The 14,304-nt window shown below is 54.1% G+C and overlaps 1 protein-coding gene across 2 annotated transcripts in view; it reads right to left on the reverse strand.

The window, feature by feature from the left end:
* Positions 1-13,480, reverse strand: part of TBC1D10A (TBC1 domain family member 10A) — a 28,723-nt gene extending 15,243 nt beyond the window's left edge. For both annotated transcript variants that reach the window (XM_027956762.2, XM_042234818.1), the window contains exon 1: positions 13,224-13,480. In XM_027956762.2, coding sequence (XP_027812563.1) covers positions 13,224-13,432 — 209 coding nt within the window. In that variant the 5' untranslated portion in view covers positions 13,433-13,480. The remainder of the gene's footprint in view (positions 1-13,223) is intronic.
* Positions 13,481-14,304: the final 824 nt, after the last annotated feature.

The following is a 14,304-nucleotide window of genomic DNA, read 5'->3' on the forward strand; positions in this document are numbered from 1 at the left end:
CCCCTGGGAAGACTGGGAGGAAATCAGGCCGCTCTCCAGATGCCAGTGTGGGGCTCTATCTCTGGCCCTCAACCCCCTGGAGACAGTCTAAGCCTTCCTCCAGTGCTCTGACTGTCCCAGTGAGTGGCCTGCCCGATCCCAACAAAGCTCAGCAAGGCCAATATGCTGGATGGGCAAAGCTCACAAGCACACCCTTGACCACCCCCTCCTGGGGAAGGAGGCACAGAGACAGAAACATGCAGCCAGAGGGTGACTGAGCCCCGATTCTGTTGGGCTCTCAGCTGAGCTAAGCTTAGCCATGCTGTGCTGTGGCCCAAGGCAGCAGTGACAGCCCGCTGACACCAGCCTCCCAACCTTCTCCCCAAACCCAGAAGCTGAAGACTTCCAAGAGACGAGATGGACAAGACCAGCTCCCAAGGCTACCTGAGGCCCAGGCTCTCTCCGCCTTGTCCCTCCAGCCATGCACTTTCCACCCAAGAGCGCCATCAGCCCCTCTGGCTGGCAGACTCAGCCAGGTGTGGCGCCTGTGCCCATGACCCCTTTATCCAAAGGTGTCAGATAAAACCTGGTCCCAAGGAACCAATGTAACCCCCCTCCGCTAAGCCTCCCTCTCCAAACCAACCCAAAGAAAAAGAAACAGCCCAAGCATAAAGCCCAAGGTCGAGACCTCGGGATGAATTCTCATCTCAACCGTTAGGAAAGCCATGTGGAGTGTGGGAGACAGTAAAAAGAGTGGGGACCTTGAAGCTAACCAACCGAGGGTCCATTCCAGCTCCTCCACCTGGGAGACAGACCTTGAAGTCTCAACTTCATCTTCAAGTGTGACCACACACATAAGGTCTAAATGAAGAATACATGTGTATAAGGACCCAGCCTGGTGGGTGGCCAGCTAATGGTAGGTCTAAGGTGACCAGTATTTGCAGCTTGCCTAACACTTTCCCATCCCTCTTCTCATCTGACTGGTCTACACACACACACACAGCAGGGCAGGACTATCCCCATTTTACCCACGAAGCAATGGAGACCCCAAGAGATTAAGCCGTTTACTCAGTGATACACGGACTGTAACTCTTGGCTTCCGACCCAGCTCCGCCACTCTGTGAGCTTCCAGATCTCCACCTGTAACATGGGGGCAAGGCCCCCCTTCGGAGGGCAGCAGTAGAGACCACATGAGACAGGAAGAGCTGGCACACTTCCAGCACCCATTCTGCACCACTTCTGCCAAGCACTACACAGGCGCACAGTTCCCCAAGGAAGCAGCCTTTATCATCTCCACTTAACAGACACGAAAACTAAAGTTTAGCACAGCTGAGTAATCTGTCCAAGGTTACACAGCCTGGAAGTAGAGATGCCAACTGAGCACTAAGCCATCCAATGAGTATAAGGTGATCCCCATGTAGCAGGGCCTCAGCACCTATCACATTCCCTTCCTCTTCCCTCACCCCCCAGGAGACACCACTGCTCCCTGTGCCGAGACGGCAAGAGTGAGCAAGATGCAAGTGTGGAAAACTGGGAAGTGGATGCGCAATCACAGATCCAGGGACAAGGGTGGGGGAACTCCCCTCTCCCACCCAGAGCTGGAAGGAGTGAGGCTAAACAAAAAGGCTGACCTACTTTGCACACTGAGTAACAACCTCTGGAGTTCATTAACCCAAGTGGTGGTAATGACTAAAAGTATAAATAGCCTTTATGCCAGCTCCATAATCACCCCTGATAGGAAACGAGAAGGCAGGAGAGGGTGGGCTGGTGATCTACAGATGGCCAACAGTCAGGGCTGGGAGGCCTGTGAGGTTCTGGAGTGAGTCCCCAGACAGCTAGGGAGGCCTAGGAACTGAAGGGCACGCGGTCTGCCCGAGGTCGCGCTAGGAGTCAGTGTGGGGAAGCAGGGTGGTCTGCAGCAGCCTGGTGCTCCCTCCTGCGGCCTGGCAGCCCCCGCTTGGAGGCAGGGCAGTCGAGGGCTCCCTGTCTAGGCGAAAGAGTCCTGCTTGCTTCACTCTTCCCCAACACCCGCGCAAGCTAGGTCTGGGCCTGCCTCCCTTTCCCACAGGGAATTCCCTGGCTTTGCTCCTTCCAGCCCTGGGTCAGTGCACAATGGTAAACAGGTTCTCTCCACCCTTCTCTGGCCTCGGTGCCCTGGGCCTCTGCCCAACTCTCCACTCGGCACAGCGCCACCCCCCTTGTTGTCAGGGGCAAGAAATGGTTCCTTTAAGCACCAGCCTTGCTGGCTCCAAAAAAGCAAGGAATCCCCCTCCCCCGACTCCCACTCAGCTAGGGAAAGGCACAGATCAGAGCAAAACCCCCCAGGGCAGCTCTCTCTGACCAATGCGGAGAGGTATGGAGACTATTCGGTATTCCCTGGTGGCTCAGCAGTAAAGAATCCACCTGCCAGGGCAGGAGATGTGGGTTTCACCCCGGGTCAGGAAGCTCTCCTGGAGAACTGGCACCCCACTCCAGTACTCTTGCCTGGGAAATCCCATGGACAGAGGAGCCTGGCAGGCTACAGTCCATGGGGTCGCAAAGAGTCAGACACAACTGAGCAACTAAACAACAACAAAAATGGAGACTATCCTCAACTGGAGACATCCCTTCTCCAAGCCCCCACCCCTATCGGGCAGAGTATTACTTGAAACCCCCACTGGCAACTGGGTCCTCGGGTCACAATCTCTGTGGGCACCATGACTCATGCACAGCCCCCCTCACCCATCCTTACAAAACTGCTAAATTTGATCGATAGATCTTATCAATTTAGTCTTGACTCTCTGTTTATCTCTGCCAAGATTCCTGCAAGGCTCCCTACTGCCCACCTTGTTCAACAGAACTTCAGGCCGTGGCTCCCAGGCCTTCCTAGTCCCTCTGCACACCCCCCAGCCCTATTTCTAGACGGCCCTCTCTCTAAGCCGCCCACCCTCACCCCTACCCCGACTCCAATTCAGTCCCACTTGTTTCCCGAGGCCTCATTCAGAACAGCCTCTCATCTCTACAAAGTCCTTCCTGCCACTGAAGGAACAGAACACAATCAGCACCGCATTACATTCCACACACATCTCTCCAGAGCCTGTGCTCCAGGCCCTGAATCTACAAAGCTGAATAAAACGCAGGTCCTGCCCTTGAGGAGGTCAATCTGGCAGGGGAGACAGATGCGGGAGTAAATAACAAGCCATACAGAGGTGCTATCACAGAAGCGAGGAGGGTGGAAGGCACTACGAGACTGCAAGAAGGCCCCAGGTGGGGGTGCAGGTGTTCAGAGAAAACCTTGAAGGGAGCTGACTTGCTGGGATGATCCTTCAAGGGTGACAGGAAGCAGCCAGACTGAGAAAGGGGAAACAGCACAACAGGCAGAAGACCCAGGATGAGAAAGCACACATTAATGGAAAAGAGCCTGGTGTGCTTGGAGAATGTGAGCAGTCCAGTGGAGCGAGTCTGGCTTCTCCACCCAACTGTCCCGTACCGCTTGCTGAGGCAGCATTCCACGAGGTGTGCTCTTGGGGGCAGGGACTCTGCCAACCACTCTCCCCAGTGTGTCCTGACTCTAGAACAGAGCCTGGGGGCCTGTGTTAGCCGCTCAGTCTGTCCGGCTCTTTGCGACCGCAAGGACTGCAGCCCACCAGGCTCCTCTGTCCAGGGGATTCTCCAGGCAAGAGTACTGGAGTGGGTTGCCATTCCCTTCTCCAGGCCTGGGTGGTGCCTAGCTGGTGCTCAATAAACATATGTTGACAGGTTCAGTGGCTCTGTGACCTCGGGTGCTCTAAGTTTCAGCTTTCTCCCCAGTGAGATGGGAATACTATCCTCTGCCTTGAAATCAGAGGGGAAAAGCACGAGCACAGAGAGCGCTTGATGAAGGGCACTCCCTCCCCGGCCTGAGTCCAGCGATGGATCTTCCTTGAAGCCCAGCACAGGGCTGAGCCCAGATGTGTTTGATGATGGCCTTTTACAACGTTATAATTCTATATTCAATTAACATAATTGAATGTCTGTTAGAACCCTTACCAGGCACTTGCTATGGACCAGACATGGTGCTCAGCACTTAGATTATTTCATTGAATCCTGACAACAAGCATATGAAATAGGTCCTCTAATTATCACCTCCACCCCACCCTTGGGCAGATGTAGAAACTCAGGTTTTTCAGCAAGCCAGTAACTATGCACCGTCCAAGGGGAGCAGAGGACAGCTCTGGGAAGTGTACCCAGGCCCTTCTGCTCTGTCACTCAGCTCTGGCACTGACTGCTCTCTACTCGGCTGGGTGGGTGCAAGCCCTCTTCCCAGGGAGCTTGGAACTCCCTGAACTCAGAGCCATATGCTGTGTGATGCTTGGCAAGTCACTTCACCACTCTGGGATCTGGGATCTACCGCTGTAAAATGGAGATGATGATGATAATAGCTACATCTCACGGAGTTAAACACGGTGGTCTTGGTGAAAGCCTGGTCCACCATGCAGGCACTCCTGCGAAGTGGCATGATCAAGTGACTGTGCTAGGGGGACAGAGCGGGTCACTGAGGGGCAGGACAGGGAGCCCAGGGTGAAAGTCCACAGGGAGCACAGGAGGGTGGTGGCATTATGAAGCACCCTCCGACTCCTTCCCCAAGTGACTATCTCCACCCAAGAGTGCAGAGGCCCCAGGCAGCCCTACGACTGCATGCTTTGAATTGAATCTTTCAGGAGACCCACCTCTGTTCTCACTTCCGCTTTATCTTCATGCCAAAGAGAAGACAAGGCCCTCGCATCAGGGGCCTCAGAGTCAGGGTCACCTGCAGCCCTGTTCCAGATGACTCAATGAGGAACTGACTGGGGGATTCCCAACCTGCCCTGGCAGGTCAGAAAGCTCCAGACCACAAGCTGAGTGGGACTGGCTCCCGTCTTACCCCCAGGGTCCAAGGATATGTAGGCAGAGCACAAGGAGGAATGTGGATCTTCAAACCCAGGCTGCCTTGTTCTCTCACCATTAGGCCAAAGGCCTGAAGTAAACCTTAGAGGATAATTCACACTAGAATTATAAGAGCCACCATGTACCATGGAACCCTTACTTGGTGGTAGACACTGCTGGGCACTTGACCAACATCATCTCCTTAGTACTCATAACCATAGCTCGCATGGGGCCAGTTCCCACTCCCAATGCCACCATCTGGCTCATTTGCAGACTCAGAGAGGTCACATGGCTAGAAAGTGACGGAGCCAGGGCCTGAAGCCAGTCTGCTGGTGTCCTGAACCCAGGATCTCCCAAATTTAGGTTCTCCTTTTTTGAAATCAAGACAGAGAGGGAATCATCCTCCAAATGTGGCTGCCTAGGAAGGACCGCTTCTGGACACACAGAATCCAGGGCCCAGAGGGCAGAGGAGGAACAAGAGTTCTCCATTCTATGTTCCTGGGCTCCCTTAGCATCCAGCTGCTCCTGCCTCATCTTGCGTGAGGTGCTATGTGTGGAGGACCTGGGATAGGAAGTGTGCCATCCCTTATAACAACTCAACAACAAAAACAGGACTTCCCTGGTGGTCCAGTGGCTGGAACTCCGTGCTCCCAATGCAGGGGGCCCAGGCCTGATCCCTACTCAGGGAACTAGATCCCACACGCCATAATTAAGACTCAACACAGTCAAATAAATTTTTTTTTTAAAGAAAGAAAGAAAAAAGCCAACAAAAACAACTTGAGAAACCCACTAGGAGAAGTATAGACATTTGGAGCTGGACTGAAAGTCCTAAGTCTGGGACAGGAAGAGGGAGGAGCAGCCACACAGAGGCGACCAGCTTTGGTAAGATGGAAAAAATTGGAAAGGCAGAACCCTGGCTTCCAGGCACAGTTTCCTTGCTTGTTCAGCTTAGGTTTCCCTGTCTGTAAACAGGGCAAAATAACACTTACCCTCCTGAGATCCCACTGCTCCTATTAGGATCATTGCAAGGCAATGAGAAAGAAAGCACTGTGCAGACCAAAGAGCCAGACAGACCAAAGCATTCTTTGATTTGACTGCACTCCCGAAGACATGAGGGCCACTGGTCTGACAAAGAGAGGTTCTCTCATAAGAGAAACAGAGCATGCTGCAAGCTTTGGCCTCTGTGGGCTGTGCCCTGACGACCCCTTGCACTTATGAGGTACCTGACAGAAGGAAAAAGAAAGTGAAGTCGCTCAGTCCTGTCCAATTCTTTGCAACCCCATGTACTATAGCCCAGTAGGCTCCTCCGTCCATGGGATTTTCCAGGCAAGAGTACTGGAGTGGGTTGCCATTTCCTTCTCCAGGGGATCTTCCCAACCCAGGGGGAAAAAACTTCTCAAAGCCCTTTTCGTATACTCCAAGGGCAGTCTCAGTATGTTAGAAGCAGAAGAGCTCTTCAACTTCATTCATTAAGGCTGCCTTAGTTTATATGTAAGGGAAACTGAGGCTTAGAAAGATTAAGCAAATTTCTCAAGGTCACAGGGTTAGTTAGGGGCCCATGAAGAGTAGGACCTGGGTTTCCTGATCCCTGGTCAGCAGTGTTGCTTACACATGCTCCTAATCCAGTTATCTTATTTGATCCTCATCATCAGACCACACGGGTACCTCCTGGCCTGCTGTGCTCCAGGTCCTGGGAAGACAGAACCAAGTCTGCACCCCCAGAGCCTAGTACACAGCTTCACACGCAGCATGTGCTAGGTGAAAGCAAGGAGCATCAGCCCTATGGCCGATGAGAGGACATGCTTACTCACAGACCACCAGGGTCGGTGGCGGAGCCAGCCCTGGCACCTTAGTCCCTGGGTCCAGAAGCCTTTCCCGTACTAGCATAAATCCACATGTCCCGCCAGAATCATCTCTGAGAAGTGCATGGTGGTGCCCGTAAAGCCTGAGGGGTTCATGTTCTCATAGGCACTGGACTTGCTTCCACTTCCCAGCTGAGGCACCAGCTCCAGGAACATAATGAAGACTGGAAGTGAGAGGAAGTCAGCCCTCCACTGCCAGGCTGCCTCCTCTATTGTTGTTTAGTTGCCAAGTTGTGTCGGACTCTTTATGTCCCCATGGACTACAGCCTACCAGGCTCCTCTGTCTATGGGATTTCCCAGGCAAGAATACTGCAGTGGGTTGTCATTTCCTTCTCCTGAGGATCTTTCCGACACAGGGATCAAACTAGCATCTCCTGCACTGGCAGGCGGATTCTTTACCACTGAACCGGGCGAGAAACCCCCGATGAGCTTATGCTGTCCCTGAAAGCCTTATAAACATTCCCCCCCACCCCGCCCCCAGCTACACACTGCCCTAAGGGAGGTTTTCCATGCCCTCAGGGCTTCCTCCTCTCTGCACAGAGAGGTGGCTAGCTCTTCTGATAGCCTTCCTTGCCATGCAATACGTCTACCAGGAGAGACCACAAAGCTCAGCTCCACTCACCCACCCCCTCCCAACCAGGCCAGCTAATCCGCTCTTACTGGAGAGATACAAAGAACCCCTTGATGGGCCCTGAGCGTGCCAGCCATGCCAGGCACCTCAGGGAGCCCAGGGCTGTGACAAAGCAGTCAGCAGCAGCCCACTGTCTGCTTCAAAGGAAGGTTGCAGATGGCCTTCCTTCCCTGTGGTCAGAGGCCCTGGGATGGCGAGGGCCACTTCAGCTTGGCCAAAGCCTTCGCCAAGTCCCTACAGGTCCACACAGCTAATCAGGTACCATGCCCTACTTGCTGACCTCCATCCTCTCAGCTCCAGAACCTTCCAGACCTCTCTGCAGCCCTTCTGGGCTGTCCCAAACTCCAACTGCTTTCACTGCCTGTGATCCAGCTCCTCTTCATACCATCTTCCATGCCCGCACCAGACTGACCTTAATGAGACACAGGAGGCCTCAGTCTGACACTCAAGGCCAGTCACCTCTGCCCAATCCACTTCCCTACCCTCCCCATGCTTCACCTCATCCTCTCACCTCCCATTCTTCCTGTCACCTCTTGGCATACATTTCTCAAACAGCTGGCTCTTCTTCACACACTCACCCTCCCATACCACGGATTGCCCTTCCTTGCTCCTTCCAAAGCCTGAATCAAATGCCACTTCTTTCTGAGCTCCTATGGGTGGAGCTGGCTGCTTCTTCCTATATATTCCCATATTAACCACAGGCTTCCTGTCTTGGGTGTGGGGCCTCAGGGATGGTGAGCACTTGGCACCCTACCTGCTACACCTTAGCAAGGCTTAGTCACTGGATTCAGTGTCAAGAAACAGGTTCTAGTCCCAGTTCTTCCATTTACCCACTGGCAAACCTTGAGCGCTTTCTTCTCAGAACTTCAGTGTACTCATCTACAAAATGGGATAACCACGCTTATCAGAGGAAAGTGAGGGTTCATCATGGGTTAGTGTTCACTCCTGCTCACAGGGGATGGATCTCACTGATGCTCATCATCACATCCGGAGATGGAAAGTAGAAAATGAAAAGACAGGACCACCAGGTTCTCCAATCTCTCTGAGGAGGCAGAACATTCACTGAGCAGCTACAGTGTTGTCAAGCTCAGTGTTGTCAGTGTTGCAAGCATCAGTTCTTTTAACCCCCAGAGCAATCCTGCAAAATCAGTGTTATCATAACCATTTCACAGTGAAAAACTGAGGCTCAGAAGAGTGAAGCAATATGTCCAAGGTCACACAGCCAACTGGGCCCAAAGGCTTAGGTGTGAGGGAGAACAGAGCACCTTCTTTCCCTTCCCTCAGTGTAAACAGACTGGGAGGCTGGTCCAGAGCCAGGCCTCACTGGCCCCCCGAAGGTCCTGTTTCAAACCTAGATGCTGGGAATACAAAACATCAAGCAGGTCCCACTGTTCTATCTCTTTCCCACAGCTTAGAGTTTCCTAGCAGGCGGCACACAGGCACCTTCCCAGGGCAGCAGCTGGTGATCTGGCCCCTCCTTCGCCAAGTCAAGTCTTGTCTGAGGCCCCAGAACACCCACAGGGCTACCAAACTGGATTTTCCTTTGAAGCTGGAGGAAGAGGAGGAGGAGAGAGAATGAAGGACGTGTGGGCCCGAGTCATAGACCAGGGCCCCACATGTGCAATAGTCTCTTTCCAGATGGGCCACCCAGGGACCATGCCGCGCCCAGCTCTAGGCTCTCCTGGGAACTGTAACAGCTCAAGAAAAGAGGATGTCCTAAACTTACAAACTGGAGAAGGTGGTGGGAAAGCAGGGAGGCAGAAACTGGCCTGTTAGGAGGGCCCTGGCCCAACAATAACTGGCAGAGACCAAACTATAGGGATGTCAACTGAGCCAGTTATATGATTTCCAAAGTCACAGTTGACTAGGAATAGTGGAGGGCCCAGGGGACAGGGGAACTGCTGTTCCAGATGTTTCTCCCTGGGCCCAGTTCAGATCCATTTCTCCCCTAACAGGAAGCCAACACCCACGGGATCCCAGACAGCACAGCTCCTCACCTCATCTGGCCTGCAGCACTGTGTAAAGCTGAGTGGGAAACTCCAGCTTCAAGAGGCCAGTCTTGGCAATCACATACGAAAGGGAGGGGGAGGGCAGGGACCCACCCCTCTCAGGCCAGAGACCTGGTATCCACTGGTATCCTTCTTTCCTTTCTTGAACAACTCCAAAAGGGAGCCCCTCCCCACAAACAGGTCTGCTCCTCCTGTCCCCAGAGTCCTCTGGCCACCTGTCCCTGCTGAAGATCCTTCTTCCTTCTCCTCTGGTCCATCCTGGGCTTCAACAAGCAGCTCAGCTGCCAGCCACGCTGACGGAGCCAATGCTATCAGCACTCGGTCTGCGCCCACACCACCCCAGGGCCCGTCACTGGCTGGCTGCTTTCTTGCCTCTCCCCGTCACTGGCTACTGCTCCACGGCAGGCAGGGACCATCTCAGGCCCCACAAAGGTTCCCTGCAGAGTAGACTCAAAAGACAGACAAGGGGAAGTAAAGAGGGCCTAGGGCTGGGAATCAGGAGTTCTGGGTTTACTTCCGGGCTTTGCTCCCAACTGACTGAACAGGTGAGGTTAATCATTTCCTTTAGGCCTCAGTTTACCTATCCACAGGATGATGGCCATCTCTAAGGTGGCTTTCAGCTTCCTGACTTGAAATGTGTGTCAGAAAATGTTAACTGATCATTTACTTCTCTGCAGGCCTGAGAACAAAGTGAATAAGCCTGGTCCCAGGGAACTGCCTGGTGGTCTAGTGGTTAGGGCTCCGTGCTTTCACTGCCAAACTGCCAAGGGTTTGTGTTCAATCCCTGGTCAATCCCAACTCAAGATCCCACAAGCTGCAGCCAAATAAAAAAGATCTGGTCCTAGTTCTGAAGCTCATCAGTTTAATGAAGTGTAACAAAGTGGCAATGACAACACAGTCTTATCCTTGCTGGACCATCTCTGTGGACCTCTCACACTGCTGAGGGAGTCAAAAGTACTGAGCTAAGCCAGGGAAGGTAAGGGCACACAGGTACCTGTTAGGGACCTTCTGTTCTACCTATCCAGGACTTGGTTTACTGCTGGGGCCACCAGGCCATATCAGTGGGTGGGAAAGGCAATGGAAACTGTCCTGACTTGGGAGTTAGAACCTCTGGTTTCAAGACCTGGTTCTGCCACTGGTATACTGTGTAAGCTTAAGCAAGTTCTTCTCTTTTTGTGATTTCAGTTTCCTCGTCGTTTAAGAAGTTAGGGTTACACTGGTCAAATTCTTAAGATCCCTTCTATGGAGGGATATAGGTCTATGATTTTATGATCTACTCACAACAGGCACCAAGCAGTCACCTGAGGAGGTAGCTTCTGATCTACTTTCCTCCCCTACCCCCACTAGCCCCTGGCAATTGCCAAAACTGTCTTAAGACAACCTTTGGCCCAAGATGGCTGAAACAGACCTTTAATCTGGAGCCAGAGTACTGGCCATCTCCACTGCAACCATCAGGGCTAATGTTTCACTTCTCTGGGCTAGCACATGGACTCTTAGCCCTCAACCACAAGACTGGGTTCAGGGCGGTCACTCTGAAACTTCCCATAACTTCCTCTCTTATGGCCTTGGGGAGGGACTTACTTTTGGCTATTTTTTTTGAACCATAATATTGACTCTACAGGGAACATCCAAGTTTTCAGACACCAGAGATTTTAGGGTGGCCAACGGGGTCAAGAAAGTGAGGCAGGGAGAGAGGAAGAGACCTGGAATCCCACCTCAGCCCCAGCCCCATAGACACCAAAGATGCAGAGGGAGTCTGCAAAGCCCGGGTTTGCGGTTGGAGGGTGGGAAAGACAGATGTCTGGCTGTTTGGTTGGGGACTATAGCCAAAGGGAGGTACTCCCACTGGGGCCGCTCTCTGTTCACAAATACCAGAGGTATGCCCTCATTTTCTCCTCAATTTTCAGACCCTTAGAAGGCAAAGAAAGGAAACTAACATTTTCCTAGGCTACTGCTTGCACCAGGCACTATGCTAGGCACTTCTGAATACTTAATCTCTATAGTAATCTTGGAAATAGGTGTTACTGTTGCCCTTTACAGTGAGTAAACAGGCTCAGAGATTCAAGCTCTTGCCCAAGGTCACACAGCCAGCAAGTGTGATTTCTTCCTAAATCTGGCCTTTTCCCACTATTTCACACTGCTTTGTACCCTGAGATCTAGTTAACTTCCTGATAAGCATGTAGTAAGAATTTTAAGTAGGAATTTTTATCTCCCAGAATTCACCAGCAAATCTGAACTCTTCCTTCCAAGCACCCACAAATACAACTGGTAACTCCTTTCCCACTTTTCTAGAACTCATCCCTCCCAGGACCCTAATCTCTGGTGTTTGCTCTTCAATTCAAAAATATACCCTAAGTCCTCTTTGGGTTCTCACAAGCTACTCCCTGGGGAACTGTGACAAAGCTTCAAGTCAGAGTGAAGGATCAGAATAAGGGGTGTTCTCTGAGTTCTGGACTGGACTAGGCTTGGCTTGCTCTGAGCAAGTGGGAAGAGGCTGGAGGAGAGAGATCCAGTGGGTAAAAGAGAACTCTCCTTAGGGGAGGGGCCTGCAATTCTCTCCAACTTTCCAAATGAGAAGGAGGCCTGGTGAATATGAGGCTTTGGGACTGTGGAAAATCCCAGAAGTGAACTTTATGGGGTTGCTTGTGTAGGGTGGGGATCTTTCAGATGGTCAAGGCTCTTCCATAAGTCATAAGAGAGGCTGAAAAGCCTTAGATGATCATAGCTGGTCAGAGAAGGGGAGGAAGGACCCTCTGGAATAGGGTCATGGCTGAATCCTGTAGGCTCTCCCAGGTGATTGTGTGGTGCTCTCTATTGAAGGGGAGGTACATCTCAAGGGAGGCTTGTCAGTTCCGGGCAGAACACTGGTCTCAAGTGACAGGACAGCTGGGATGTGAGTGGGCTCTGGAGTCCATCTTTCCTAAACGGATCACCAACCCATACATATGATCCCTGTGAGGACTGGACTCAGGGAGTACTCTGAGGGCAGAATGTGGCTGCTCAGCTCACCCCGCTTAGAGGGAAGGTGCTGCTCCACTGCCTCACATTGCTCTGCCTGCAAGCCGGGGGCCACTGGGTGTGGGAGATCTAGGTGTGCTATGAGCGGGGACCCTGCTGTCTCCTTGCCTGCACTCTAGTCTGCGTTTGAAGAGAAAGCCTCGACAGTCTGTCCTGGAGGTGAGGTACCGTCCCACTGTAGGTACTGGGACGGGGCAGTGCCTGCCCACCTGTTGCTGGTGACAGGGAGAAACCTGCCTCTGAGGGGGAGGGGGCACTCTCTGTCCCTTCCATGAGGGGAAGTGACTCTCTATCCCAAGGTGGGAGGAAGGTGACCAGTGTCAGTCTATCTAGAGGTCCCTGGGCCTTGAGAGGAGGGTCAGTCTGTGCCCGAGCGCGGTGGGGGCAGGGCAGCCCGTCCCTCTGAAGTCGGCCTAAGGTGTCCCCCTGATGTGGCGGTGGCGGCTGCTGAGACAAGGACGTCAGTGGGTCTTGTAGGGGGCGGGATACGGAGGATACCGCGCTGTTGGGGGAGGGGAGCCACCTGTGAGCCCGTCAGGAGCTGGCCGAGCCAACCAGCCCTAAGGCGAGGGTGGCAGCGCTGGGGTTGGGAAAGGTATCAGTCGACCCGTGTGCCCCGGTGAGGAGAGCACTCTAGGCCCTTCCTAGGGGCGGGTCAGTCCGCCGGGGGTGGGGGTGCGGGGAAGGCGCGGGTGGGGCAAAGGAGATAAGGGATTGTTGTTCCTGGTTGGAGGGAGACGTGTCTGTCCTTCCTGAGAGCGGCTCTGTCAGCGTCGAGGCGCCGCCGCGGGTCCTGCCCCGGCCCCGGGTCCCCTGGCTCCGAGCCCCAGCGATACTCACGCGCCCTCGGCGCCCTGCGAGCCCACGATGAAGCCGAACTTGTCGATGCGGCGCTCGGCGAAGCCGTTGGTCTCTGAGTCGGAGCCCAGAGAGCTGAGCTCGTCGGCGGCTGCGGCGTCGGGGCCCGGGGCCAAGCTCTCCCGGGTCCCCGACAGGCTCCCCTCAGCTGCGGGCGCGCGCGGCCCGTTCTCTTCGAGGCTCTTCGCCATCCTGGCCGCGCCCGCCGCCTCAGCTTCAGCGGCCACCTCAGCCGCCTCAGCCGCCTCAGCCGCCCGACCTCCGCCGACGCCGCCGACGCCCCGCCCACGCGCCGCGCCCATTGGTCGCCGCAAAGCCGGGGGCGGGGCCCTAGGACTTCCCCGGCGCTTCCTCCCTGCAACGCCCAATGGGTACCGCGGACCCCAGGGCCCGCCCACCTCCCCCAGGCTGGCGCCAACAGGCCCGACGTGAGGGGGCGGGGCAGCCGTCACCCGAAGCCCTCCCCCCGAGCTGCCAATCACCGAGAGCTCACCTGAAAGAGCTTTAGGGCTTTTCCGGATTAGCCTATGCTTGGCGTATACCTGCAACACCGCGCAGGCAGAGACCGAGGGCGCCCTCTGGGAATACTCGCCCTCTCCTTGCGAGACCTTAAGGACGTGGGCGAGGATTGTTTTCCCATTCATTTATGAGTAGCTCTGAGGAGACATGGGGTGGGTTCGGGGACTCGCCCAGGGACAAGGCAGCTCGAAGAGGTAGGCTGAGATAGAAATTCAGCAGCCCTTTCCTTCCCCTGCTCACTGCTTCTGGGGCCTATTCAGTTCAGTTCAGTCGCTCAGTCGTGTCCGACTCTTTGCGACCCCAGGAATCGCATCATGGCAGGCCTCCCTGTTCATCACCAACTCCCTGAATTCACTCAGGCTCACGTCCATCGAGTCAGTGATGCCATCCAGCCATCTCATCCTCTGGAGACCTAATTAATAAGAATGACTTCCTGGTGGCTCAGACGGTAAAGCGTCTGCCTACAATGCTGGAGACCCGGGTTTGATCCCTGGGTCGGGAAGATCTCCGGGAGAAGGAAATGGCAACCCACTCCAGTATTCTT

This window comes from Ovis aries, chromosome 17 (assembly GCF_016772045.2).
Source record: "Ovis aries strain OAR_USU_Benz2616 breed Rambouillet chromosome 17, ARS-UI_Ramb_v3.0, whole genome shotgun sequence".
Taxonomy (NCBI): Eukaryota; Metazoa; Chordata; class Mammalia; order Artiodactyla; family Bovidae; genus Ovis; species Ovis aries.